Raw genomic sequence first — 13,101 nt, 5'->3', positions numbered from 1 at the left:
CTAAAAAAACAACTGTAAGCATTATACGTTATGATTGGTGTATGCAGTAAATTCCCTCTGAGGAACACGTTTATCAGTATAATGTGACAGAGTTTTGACTTGGGCTCGGTCCTAGGTCTAAAGTAAACAGACAGGAGGGAATACAGAACAATCAATCTCAGATAGGCTGAGCAGAGCAGCGAAGGCAACGTCGTTATTAAGGTTTTATATTATATTATATTAACATTAAGGTCAACTTTTGTTTCCTTGTTTATCGAGACTGTGACCTTTATTAAATAGGCTGTTACTTTTTTCTTTTCCCCACAGTAGTGAAAAGAAGAAACATTTTAGTAAAAGGGGAAGATTCTATGTGTCAGCCCAAAGGGCAAAACGACATCTTGAGAGAATCAATGAATATCGCTCGCCAATTACTCCTTGGAGCCCCAAACTTCAATCTCCCATTTTTCTCATCCTAAGAAAAAAACTCGGAAACTGAATGCAATACTCATTGTAGAGGGATTTTGTTCCTGTGGTAAATGGCGGGATGACATTTTCCAGATACATTTGCTAGTTAATGGACCTGTAATGACTTAGGCTACTGAAAACAAAAATAAGACCTATCCATCACTGTGACATTACACGTTATTCCTGACAACAACCTGGAGATTAAACCAGACAAAATAAAATGGCCTGTCACACATTTTAGTCATTTAGCAGACGCTCTTATCCAGAGCGACTTACAGGAGCAATTACTGTTGTGGTTACTGGCCCAACGCTCTTATCCACTAGGCTACCTGCCACCCCACATCTGAATATTTCTCTCCCCCTCTCTGTCCCTAAATCCCTTCAAATCTTTTCCCTTTGTACATGTTTTCCTCTCTAACTGGCCTGTCCCATCATAAACCCAGGCCAACAGGGCATAGACAGTAGACATTAGCCAGACCTGGGTTCAAATTGTATTTGTTTTCTATACTTTAAATACACTACATGACCAAAAGTATGTGTACACCTGCTAGTTTAACATCTAATTGCAAAATTATTGCTGCCAAAACAGCCTCTACTCTTCTGGGAAAGCTTTCCACTAGATGTTGGAACATTGCTGCGGGGACTTGCTTCCATTAAGCCACCAGAGCATTAGTGAGCATTAGTGATGTTGGCCTGGCTCGCAGTCCGTGATCCAATTCATCCCAAAGATGTTCGATGGGGTTGAGGTTAGGGCTCCGTGCAGGCCAGTCAAGTTATTCCACACTGATCTCGACAAACCATCTGTATGGACCTCGCTTTGTGCACAGGGGTATCGTCATGCAAAAACAGGAACGGGCCTTCCCCAAACTGTTGCCACAAAGTTGGAAGAGCAGAATCGTCTAGAATGTAATTGTATGCTGTAGCGTTAAGATTTCCCTTCAACGGAACTAAGGAGCCCAGACCATTATTCCTCCTCCACCAAACTTTACAGTTGGCACTATGCATTGGGCAGGTGGCGTTCGCCTGGCATCCGCCAACCCAGATTTGTCCGTCGGACTGCCAGAGTGTGAAGTGTGAATCATCACTCCAGAGAACGCGTTTTCACTTCTCCAATGGCGGCAAGCTTTACACCACTCCAGTCGATGCTCGGCCTTAGCATAGTAATCTTAGGCTTGTGTGCCACTGCGCGGCCATGGAAACCCATTTCATGAAGCTCCCGACTAACAATGATTGTGCTGACGTTGCTTCTAGAGTCAGTTTGAAACTTTGTAGTGAGTGTTGCAACCGAGGACAGACCATTTTTGATGCGGTATGCGCTTTAGCACTCCGCACTCGCGTTCTGTGAGCTTGTATGGCCTACCACTTCGCGGCGCCTAATACATTTCCACTTCACAATAACCTCACTCACGGTTGACTGAGGCAGCTCTAGCAGGATAGAAATTTGACGAACTGACTTGTTGTAAAGGTGGCATTCTATGACGGTGCCACGTTGAAAGTCATGGGCAATGGGTGTGGCTGAATACACAAATTTGAAGGGGAATCCAAGTATTTTTGTATACAGTACCGTTCAAAAGTTTGGGGTCACTTAGAAATGTCCTTGTTTTTGAAAGAAAAGCAAAGAAAATTGTCCATTCAAATAATGTCAAATTGATCAGAAAAACAGTGTAGATATTGTTAATTTTGTAAATGACTATTGTAGCTGGAAACTGCAGATTCTTTAAGGAATATCTACACACGCGTACAGAGGCCCATTATGAGCAACCATCACTCCTGTGTTCCATTGGCATGTTGTGTTAGCTAATCCAAGTTCATAATTTTAAAAAAGGCTCATTAATCATTAGAAAACCCTTTTGCAATTATGTTAGCACAGCTGAAAACTGTTGTGCTGATTTAAAGAAGCAATAAAAACTGGCCTTCTTTAGACTAGTTGAGTATCTGGAGCATCAGCATTTGTGGCCAGAAACAAATAACTTTATTCTGAAACTTGTTTTGAGAAATGAAGGCTATTCCATGCGAGAAATTGCCAAGAAACTCATACAACGCTGTGTACTACTCCCTTCACAGAAGAGCAAACTGGCCCTAACCAGAATAGAAAGAGGACATAAAGTGAACGCACCAATTTGTAAGTCGCTCTGGATAAGAGCGTCTGCTAAATGACTTAAATGTAAATGTAAATGAGTGGGAAGCCCTGGTGCACAGTTTGAGAAACAGATGCCTTACAAGTCCTCAACTGGCAGCTTCATTAAATAGTACCCGCAAAACAACGTCAACAGTGAAGATGTGACTCCAGGATGCTGGCGTTCTATTTGTAAGTCGCTCTGGATAAGAGCGTCTGCTAAATGACTTAAATGTAAATGTTCTAGGCAGGGTTGCAAAGAAAAAGCGATTTCTCAGACTGGCCAATAAAAATAAAGATTAAGAACACAGAAACCGGACAGAGGAAGACTGGGGGAAAAAGTGTTATGGACAGACTAATCTAAGTTTGGGGTGTTCAGATTACAAATAACAACATTAGTGAGACGCATAAAAAAATGAAAAGATGCTAGAGGAGTGCTTGATGTCATCTGTCAAGCATGGTGGAGGCAATGTGATGGTCTGGGGGTGCTTTGGTTGAGGTAAAGTGGGAGATTTGTACAGGGTAAAATGGATCTTTAAGAAGGAAGGCTATCGCTCCATTTTGCATACCCTGTGGACGGCGCTTAATTGGAGTCAAATTCTTCCTACAACTGGGCAATGAACCAAAGCACAGCTCAAAACTATGCAAGAACTATTTATGGAAGAAGCAGTCATCTGGTATTCTGTCTATAATGGAATGACCAGCACAGTCACCGGATCGCAACCCTATGGAGCTGTTGTGGGAGCAGATGGACCGTAGAAGTGCCCATCGAGCCAACCCAACTTGTGGGAGGTGCTTCAGGAAGCATGGGGTGAAATCTCTTCAGATTATCTCAACAAATTGACAACTAGAATGCCAAAGGTCTACAAGGCTGTAATTGCTCCAAATGGAGGACTGTTTGAAGGACACAATTATTATTTCAATTAAAAATAATTATTTATAACCTTGTCAACATCTTGACTAAATTTCCTATTCATTTTGCAACTTATGAACGGTAATGTATATACTGTACTTTAACTGCGTTTGATCAAGTTTGCCTGGCACTCTAGGCAGGCTCAATAAAACCCTCAAAGTATTTGAAAGAAAACAAATACTACTTGAACCCATGTGTCTGCCAGTGGCTCAAACCCTCTGCCATGTGCTGAGCCCTCCTCCCCCTGCCTCCTTGTCCATCCCCGGGCTCTGCTCAGCCCGGCTCATCCCTCTCGCATCAAATGAGGAGCTAATGCCCCTAAGCCACAGGGGTGGACTCTAACTCCACTGATAACGGCAGCTCAGCAGCTGTCTGACATGCTACAGCAGGCTTATCCCAGTGACAAGGTACAAGAGGATCTAAACTGAGGCGAAATATATAACTTCCTCTCACTACTATATATCCATGCACTGTATCAGAAATACATTCACTGGTATATGTCGGCTGCTTCAGAGAGGATGATCTTTCAAACTGTGTGTGTGTGTGTGTGTGTGTGTGTGTGTGTGTGTGTGTGTGTGTGTGTGTGTGTGTGTGTGTGTGTGTGTGTGTGTGTGTGTGTGTGTGTGTGTGTGTGTGTGTGTGTGTGTGTGTGTGTGTGTGTGTGTGTATAGAGGATAGCTGTACCTAACATGCTGCTTGAGGTGGCTGGATTTCTTATAGGCCTTGTTACAGCAGGGACACTTGTATGGCCGATCATTGTCCACCATCTCCAGGTATGTCTGAAAGACCAGGCGAGGGTTCTGGGACTGGATGAGACCTAGGGACGAGGGGACAATATGAACAAAGTGCGTGTGTATGTGTGTGCATGCGTGAATGTGAGGGAGCGAGCGAGCATGCATGCGTTACCGAGGTCCGTGATGAGTATGGGCTCTTGCAGGGGGATATCAGGCAGAGGTAGGTTGCTCTTGGACACCTTGGTTCTGTGGATTTTGCGTGGGAACTTGTGCTTCTTCTGCTGCAGGCTCTTGAAGTGGGAGGCGATGTGCGTTTTTCTGTGGCCCGACGTACGGAAGATCTTGTCACAGTGAGGGCACGGGAACGGACGCACACCTGACAACAAGAACATAAACCTCAGTTAGCACGTAGAATGAAATAACAATAACGAGAACAAACTGCATCAGTTTTGAAATGGAAATGTATTCATGTCAGTTTAATCAAGAGACACACTAGAGAAAATACATACTTACACAGTATCATGCTGAGTAGGCCGAAATCGATTTAACGTACCAATGTCTCCTGAGAGATGACATAAAATCAAAAGAATCCTGTGGAACGCCAACGCCTAAAGTTGTCAGCAACTAGCCGAACTACTGTACTCTCATACTCGCTTTAAAGACCTTCACTTTTCTTTTTCAAGCGGCTATAGTACTGTTTGTCCATTTTGAGACGCCATAGCCAGTATACGATTCCTCCGAATAGTCAGAATTAATCTAAGATAGATTTCTAGAGTTGTCCTTCATTTTTAAGTTTTTGCCGAAGAGATCTTAAATCGCTCAATTTTACATCTAACTAGAATGTTTGGTGCAGTATTTTCCAATATTTTTTTGTTGCATGAAAACGAGTCATCTCTTTGAATGACAACAAAGACTTTATTGAAGAATCCCACCTGTTGACCAATCACAGACAAAGGGGCGTAGACTCGCGTGCCTCCAGCTGCCCGAACAACTGAAAAGAACTTCACCGAAGTCCAAAAATGTTGTCATAATACGACTCTGGAAATAATTAAGAGACCACTGCAAAATTATCGGTTTCTCTGGTTTTATTATTTATACAGTTGAAGTCAGAAGTTTACATACACTTAGGTAGTTTTTTCAACCACTCCACAAATTTCTTGTTAAACTATAGTTTTGGCAAGTCGGTTAGGACATCTACTTTGCGCATGACACAAGTCATTTTTCAAACAATTGTTAACAGACAGTATTTCACTGTATCACAATTCCAGTGGGTCAGAAATGTTTAAATGACTTGACTGTGCCTTTAAACAGCTGGGAAAATTCCAGAAAATGATGTATAGCTTTAGAAGCTTCTGATAGGCTAATTAACATAATTTGAGTCAATTGGAGGTGTACCTGTGGATGTACTTCAAGGCCTACCTTCAAACTCAGTGCCTCTTCGCTTGACATCATGGGAAAATCAAAAGAAATCAGCCAAGACCTCCACAAGTCTGGTTCATCCTTGGGAGCAATTTCCAAACGCCTGAAGGTACCACGTTCATCTGTACAAACAATAGTACGCAAGAATAAACACCATGGGACCACGCAGCCGTCATACCGCTCACGAAGGAGAAGCATTCTGTCTCCAAGAGATGAACACACTTTGGTGCGAAAAGTGCAAATCCCAGAACAATAGCAAAGGACCTGGTGAAGATGCTGGAGGAAACAGGTACAAAAGTATCTATATCCACAGTAAAACGAGTCCTATATTGACATAACCTGAAAGGCCATTCAACAAGGAAGAAGCCACTGCTCCAAATCCGCCATAAAAAAAGACAGACTACGGTTTGCAACTGCACATTGGGACAAAGATCGTAATTTTTGGAGAAATGTACTCTGGTCTGATGAAACAAAAAGAGAACTGTTTGGCGATAATGACCATCGTTATGTTTGGAAGAAAAAGGGGGAGTGTTGCAAGCCGAAGAACACCATCCCAACCGTGAAGCACGGGGGTGGCAGCATCATGTTGTGAGGGTGCTTTGCTGCAGGAGGGACTGGTGCACTTCACAAAATACATGGCATCATGAGGATGGAAAATTATGTGGATATATTGAAGCAACATCTCAAGACATCAGTCAGGAAGTTAAAGCTTGGTCACAAATGGGTCTTCCAAATGGACAATGACCCCAAGCATACTTACAAAGTTGTGGCAAAATGGCTTGAGGACAACAAAGTCAAAGTATTGCAGTGGCCATCACAAAGCCCTGACCTCAATCCTATAGAATATTTGTGGGCAGAACTGAAAAAGTGTGTGCAAGCAAGGAGGTCTACAAACCTGACTCAGTTACACCAGCTCTGTCAGGAGGAATGGGCCAAATTACACACAACTTATTGTGGGAAGCTTGTGGAAGACTACCCAAAACATTTGACCCAAGTTAAACAATTTAAAGGCAATGCTGCGAAATACCACTTGAGTGTATGTAAACTTCTGACCCACTGGGAATGTGATGAAATAAATAAAAGCTGAAATAAATAATTCTCTCTGCTATTATTCTGACATCTCACATTCTTAAAATAAAGCGATTGATTTTTACAAGGATTAAATGTCAGGAATTGTGAAAAACTGATTTTAAATGTATTTGACTAAGGTGTATGTAAACTTCCAACTTCAACTGTAGGTAAGTGTTTGGGTAAAATGGAAATGTTTGTTTTATTCTATAAACTACTGACAACATTTCTCCAAATTCCAAATAAAAATATTGTCATTTAGAGCATTATTTGCAGAAAATGACAACTAGTCAAAATAACAAAAAAAATGCAGTGTTGTCAGACCTCGAATAATGCAAAGAAAATAAAGTTCATAACCATTTTTATACAACACAATACTAACGTTTTAACTTAGGAAGAGTTCAGAAATCAATATTTGGTGGAATAAGCCTGATTTTCAATCACAGCTTTCACGCGTCTTGGAAAGCTCTCCACCACCATCATTACATTTGCTGATGACAACATTGCGGACAGCCTATAGGGAGTTCAGAGAACTGGCAGTGTGGTGCCAGGACAACAACGTCTCTCTCAACGTGAGCTAGTCAAAGGACCTGATCATGGATTACAGGAAAAGGCGGGCCGAACAGGCCCCCATTAACATCGACAGGGTTGTAGTGGAGCGGGTCGAGAGTTTCAAGTTCCTTGGTGTCCACATCTCCAACGAACTATCATGGTCCAAACACACCAAGACAGTCGTGAAGAGGGCACGACTAAACCTATTCCCCCTCAGCAGACTGAACAGATTTGGCATGGGTCCCCAGATCCTCAAAAAGTTATACATCTGCACCATCGAGAGCATCCTGACCGGTTGCATCACCTCCTGGTATGGCAACTGCTCGGCATCTGACCGCAAGGCGCTACAGAGGGTAGTGCGTACAGCCCAGTACATCACTGGGGCCAAGCTTCCTGCCATCCAGGACCTATAAACTAGGCGGTGTCAGAGGAAGGCCCAAAAAATTGTCAAAGACTCCAGTCACCTAAGTCAAAGTTTTCTCTGCTACTTCACGGCAAATGGAACCGGAGCGCTAAGTAAGTCTAGGAACAAAAGGCTCCTTAACAGCTTCTACCCCCAAACCATAAGCCTGCTGAACAATTAATTAAATAGCCACCCGGACTATTTACATTGACACCCTCCCTCCTTCCCATCCATTTGTTTTGTACACTTCTGCTACTCGCTGTTCATTATCTATGTATAGTCACTTCACCCCTACCAACATGTACAAATAACCTCAACTAACCTGTACCCCCGCACACTGACTCGGTACCGGTGCCCCCTGTATATAGCCCTGTTATTGTTATTTTATTGTGTTACTTTGTATAATTTTTTACTTTAGTTAATTTGGTAAATATTTTCTTAACTTCTTGAACTGCACTATTGGTTAAGGGCTTGTAAGTAAGCATTTCACGGTAATGTTGTATTCGGAACATGAGACAAATAAAGTTTGATTTGATCCATGTATCTTTAAATGTTTGTAGTGAATGGTTGTATTGATACACCATCCAACATGTAATTAATAACTTCACCATGCTCAAAGGTTTATATAATCAATGTTTTTTGTTTTTACCCATTGACCAATATGTGCCCTTCTTTGCAAGGCATTGAAAAACGTCCCTGGTCTTTGTGGTTGAATCTTTGATATCCACTGCTCGAATACGAGGAGGGCTGTTGCGGTGACCGTATTACCGCCACACCGGTGGTCACGAGTCATGAAGGCAGTCAAATTCCACATAACCGCTTAGTCACGATAATTAGGCTCCTCCAAGCTCTGATGCTGCTGATAGTAACCTACCAAACTTGCTAACTGACTGGTACTCAGCACTCTATTGTCCCTCTAAATCACTCTGACATCAATGCAAATGTAATCGAAAATCTAATCAAACACTTCATGAGAGCCCATGAGCCCATGTTGATCAACATTTCTATAGGCTATGCAATTGCGTGAAAAAACAGAGTGATGGCCTCTACTAAATAGAGGAGGATCCCATCAGCTTTATATAGACTAGGCCTACTATATTTCTTTCACAACTTTCCTAATATTAACAAATATTAAGCACAATGCTTATCTTTACAACAGGAGTATAGCCTACCTGGCTGGCATGAAAATGAACCAAATGTGTATCTATGAATACAATCAAAATGGTTGAGTTCAAATCTCAGTTGGTGCTAATATCACAACATAATGACAACGCCATAATAATCACTCACCTGTATGTAGGCGCATGTGGACCTTCCTGCTGCCCGACGTGGAGAAGCACTTCATGCAGCACTGGCACTCGAAGGCCTTGACGCCTGTGTGTGTCTTCATGTGGGCAGTGAGGGTGCTCTTGACGGCAAAGGCGCGGAAGCACTGCTTGCACTTGAAGGGCTTCTCGTGTGTGTGGATGCGGACGTGGCGCACCAGGTCGCTGGGCTTCTTGAACTCCTTGCTGCAGTAAGGGCAGCTGTGCCACCGCACGCCATTCTCCTCCCTGATGGAGCCTATGGGGAAGAGGGAAAGAGGTGACATGGGTTGTGTTCATTAAGCACCAAATGGAAGAAAGACAAACTGAAACAGGGAGAGACTACCTTGGACCTGGCCAATAACATTCATTTTTGTGTTAGGTTTCAAAAAGTTTTGTTATAGTGTGCCCTAATGGATAAGACACCGGTCCCACATGAGGCGAGCAGGCACAGAGCCGAGACTAAATACACTTAAATTCCATCAATTCCGGGTATCAATTGAAACTCCCAATATATAGTGCATTTGGAAAGTATTCAGACCCCTGGACTTTTTCCACATTTTGTTATGTTACTACCTTATTCAAATATTATTTAAATTGTTGGAACCCTATAATGCCAAAGCAAAAACAGATTTTAAAAAATATATATTCTTTGCAAATTTATTTAAAAAATTTAAACTGAAATATCACATTTACTTAAGTAATCAGACCCTTTACCCAGTACTTTGTAGAAGTACCTTTGGCAGCAATTACAGCCTTGAGGCTTCCTGGGTATGACGCTAAAGGTTTGGCACACCTGTATTTGGGGAGCTTCTCCCATTCTTCTCTGCAGATCCTCTCAAGCTCTGTCAGGTTGGATGGGGAGAGTTGCTGCACATCTATTTTCAGGTCTCTCCAGATATGTTCGATCGGGTTCAAGTCCGGCTGGACCACTCAAGGACATTCAGATTATTGTCCTGAAGCCACTCCTGCTTTGTCTTGGCTGTGTGCTTAGGGCCGTTGTCCTGTTGGAAGGTGAACCTTCACCCCAGTCTGAGGTCCTGAGCGCTCTGGAGCAGGTTTCTATCAAGGATTTCTCTCTGTATTTTGCGCCGTTCATTTTCCCCTCTGCCCTGACTAGAACCTTTCATCTTTCCTTCGATCCCGCAGGGATGGTTTCAGGCTTCCTTCAGACCTGATGCTTGGCATTCAGGCCAAAGAGTTTAATCTTGGTTTCATCAGAACAGAGAATCTTGTTTATCGTGGTCTGAGAGTCCTTTAGGAGCCTTTTGGCAAACTAAGTGGCCTGTCATTTGCCTTTTAATGAGGAATGGCTTCCGTCTGGCCACTCTACCATAAAGGCCTGATTGGTGGAGTGCTGCAGAGATGGTTGTCCTTCTGGAAGGTTCTCCCATCTCCACAGAGGAACTCTGTCAGAGTGACCATACGGTTCTTGGTCACCTCCCTGAACAAGGCCATTCTTCCACCGATTGCTCAGTTTGGCCAGGTGTCCAGCTCTAGGAAGAGTTTTGGTGGTTCTAAACTTCTTCCATTTAAGAATGATGGAGGCCACTGTGTTCTTGGGGACCTTCAATGCTGCAGACATTTTTTGGTAGACCTTCCCCAGATCTGTGCCTCGACACAATCCTGTCTTTATGGACAATTCCTTCTGCCTCATGGCTTTTTTTTTGCTCTGACCTGCACTGTCAACAGTGGAACCTTGGGACCTTGTATAGACAGGTGTGTCACTTTCCAAATCATGTCCAATCAATTGAATTTACCACAGGTGGACTCCAATCAAGTTGTAGAAACATCTCAAGGAAGATCAATGGAAACAGGATGCACCCGAGCTCAATTTCGAGTCCACTAGCAAAGGGACTGAATACATTTAAAAAGACTTTTAAAAACCTTTTTTCGCTTTGTCATTATGGGGTATTATTGTGTGTAGATTGACAAGGAAAAACATTTATTGAACCCATTTTAGAATAAGGCTGTAACGTCACAAAATGTGGTAAAAGGGAATGCACTATATGCAATATACCTGTTTATTGTCAATGGACATTTCACGCACTAGTAAAATGATGGGAGTTGAAACGGAACGGAGAGACGGTGACATACACAAGCACACATGGACATTATTTGGGGTATGCCCTACCTGGCATCTGTACAGGTTTTTTGAAGATACTTTTCTTCTCCTTCTTGGCGGTTTTGTCCTGGCCTGGTAACTTCTTACTGTCAGGTAGAGCCCCCTCAGCGGCATGGCTCTGAGTCTGTCTGGCCGCTCCATTGATCTGGGACTGAACCACGCTCAACCCACTGTTCTCCAGGGCTTGCTGTGTGGGTGTGGGTTCAGGGGTGACAGGGTTTAACAAAAAACTGTGACTAATACTATGAATTAGTACATTTTTTTCCCATCCACATTATTGGATAATACTGTGCTGTATGCCTCGATCACATTATTTGAGCTAGGCTACATGACGCTAGGGATTAACACCGGTAACCAGGATCCCGGGACTATCCTGGGCCCACTCTTCACATTTCTCCAAAAAAGGGAAATTACAACGTTTTACCCCAATGTCGCACTAATGCAATTCCACAGAATACACAACATGCGCCGCAGCAGATTTGCAAGAAATAAAATATCACATTATCCAATGTGATTATCCTTTGCATTATCCAATGCAAAGAAGCCTTAAGCCTAGTGTATTTACTTCACTGCCCGACTGCACACAAGACCCCAATGAAGTTCTCATCAGAAGCAAACTGAAAATTCGATCCCGGTCCAACCCAAGCCTTGTCTGACATTTAAAGTGTGCCAGAAACAGATTCCCATTCAAAACCAGGTTTAAAACCAAGATATGTTCACTATGCCAGGGTTCTCACAAAACAAGATTGTCGCTGTGTCACTATTTAAAGAATTCACAGCAAGTGAAACTGATATTTAGTAACGACACAGTAACTTTGATTGCCAATGACATTGTTGTGAATTGCGAAATCATGTTCCTCAATTAATTCAGCGCATTTCAGCAGTAGGCCTAGGCTATCTGGACACAGAGCACACACAGAGTGCACCCCGAAACCGTCTATAGCGTTGTCGAATAACACCAACTTTGTAATCGCCATCAAACAAAAGTAAATTGAGCAAAATTGCTAAGCTTCCTAGATAACCTCCAACGAATGACAGGAGATATTCTATTTGGCTAAATCTAGTTGATGATTATACAGATCGCAGAACAGCTCAGGAATAACGGGGAGATGGAGAGAGGAAATTGTTTAAATATCAAGGTGTTATATTTTATCTATGTTTAAAAATGTAAATATCCATATCTACCGTAATTGCTGGACTATTAAGTGCACCGGAATATAAACCGCACCCACTGAATTATAAAAAAAATATATATTTTGTACATAAATAAGCCACACATGTCTATAAGCCGCAGGTGCCTACCGGTACATTGAAACAAATTAACTTTACACAGCCTTTAAACGAAACACGGCTTGTAACAAAAATAAATAGGCTTTAACGAAACACGGATTGTAACAAAAATAAATAGGCTTTAACGAAACACGGATTGTAACAAAAATAAATAGGCTATAACGAAACACGGATTGTAACAAAAATAAATAGGCTATAACGAAACACGGATTGTAACAAAAATAAATAGGCTTTAACGAAACACGGATTGTAACAAAAATAAATAGGCTATAACGAAACACGGATTGTAACAAAAATAAATAGGCTTTAACGAAACACGGATTGTAACAAAAATAAATAGGCTTTAACGAAACACGGCTTGTAACAAAAAACCCGTTGATGATAGTGGATTTTTTGACAATGCTCCACGCTGTCAGCAGCTCTATTTCCTTTTCCAACAGCCAGATCGATCGCCTTCAACTTGAAAGCTGCATCATATGCATTTCTCCGTGTCTTTTCCATGATGAGGGTGACAAAATGACTACCATAATCAGAATGATGGGAAGTTTGAGCGCGCTCGATTTACGTCACATTATGTGACGGTGCTCAGTTTTAACCGCGAGGTTCAACGCGTGGGAAAAAAGTAGCGGCTTATAGTCCGGAAATTAGGGTACTCTCACCATTTGTTGATCACACATTCTCTAGGGAAGCTCTCATAATGGGCGGCAATACAAGACAGCGCAGAGAAGCGCGT

General features: G+C 42.4%; 1 protein-coding gene across 1 annotated transcript in view; it reads right to left on the bottom strand.

Moving 5' to 3' along the window:
• The window catches only part of LOC124004869 (zinc finger protein 236-like), a 95,129-nt gene that overhangs the window by 53,465 nt on the left and 28,563 nt on the right, over positions 1 to 13,101 (bottom strand). Inside the window, 4 exon segments of the mRNA XM_046313696.1 lie at positions 4,158 to 4,290; positions 4,380 to 4,583; positions 8,940 to 9,212; positions 11,088 to 11,265. Of these exon segments, the coding sequence (XP_046169652.1) occupies positions 4,158 to 4,290; positions 4,380 to 4,583; positions 8,940 to 9,212; positions 11,088 to 11,265 (788 nt within the window).

The sequence above is a fragment of the Oncorhynchus gorbuscha genome, linkage group LG19, assembly GCF_021184085.1.
Source record: "Oncorhynchus gorbuscha isolate QuinsamMale2020 ecotype Even-year linkage group LG19, OgorEven_v1.0, whole genome shotgun sequence".
Classification (NCBI taxonomy): domain Eukaryota; kingdom Metazoa; phylum Chordata; class Actinopteri; order Salmoniformes; family Salmonidae; genus Oncorhynchus; species Oncorhynchus gorbuscha.
Note: the sequence above shows the minus strand (reverse complement) of the source record. Positions and strands in the feature narration are given on the sequence as shown.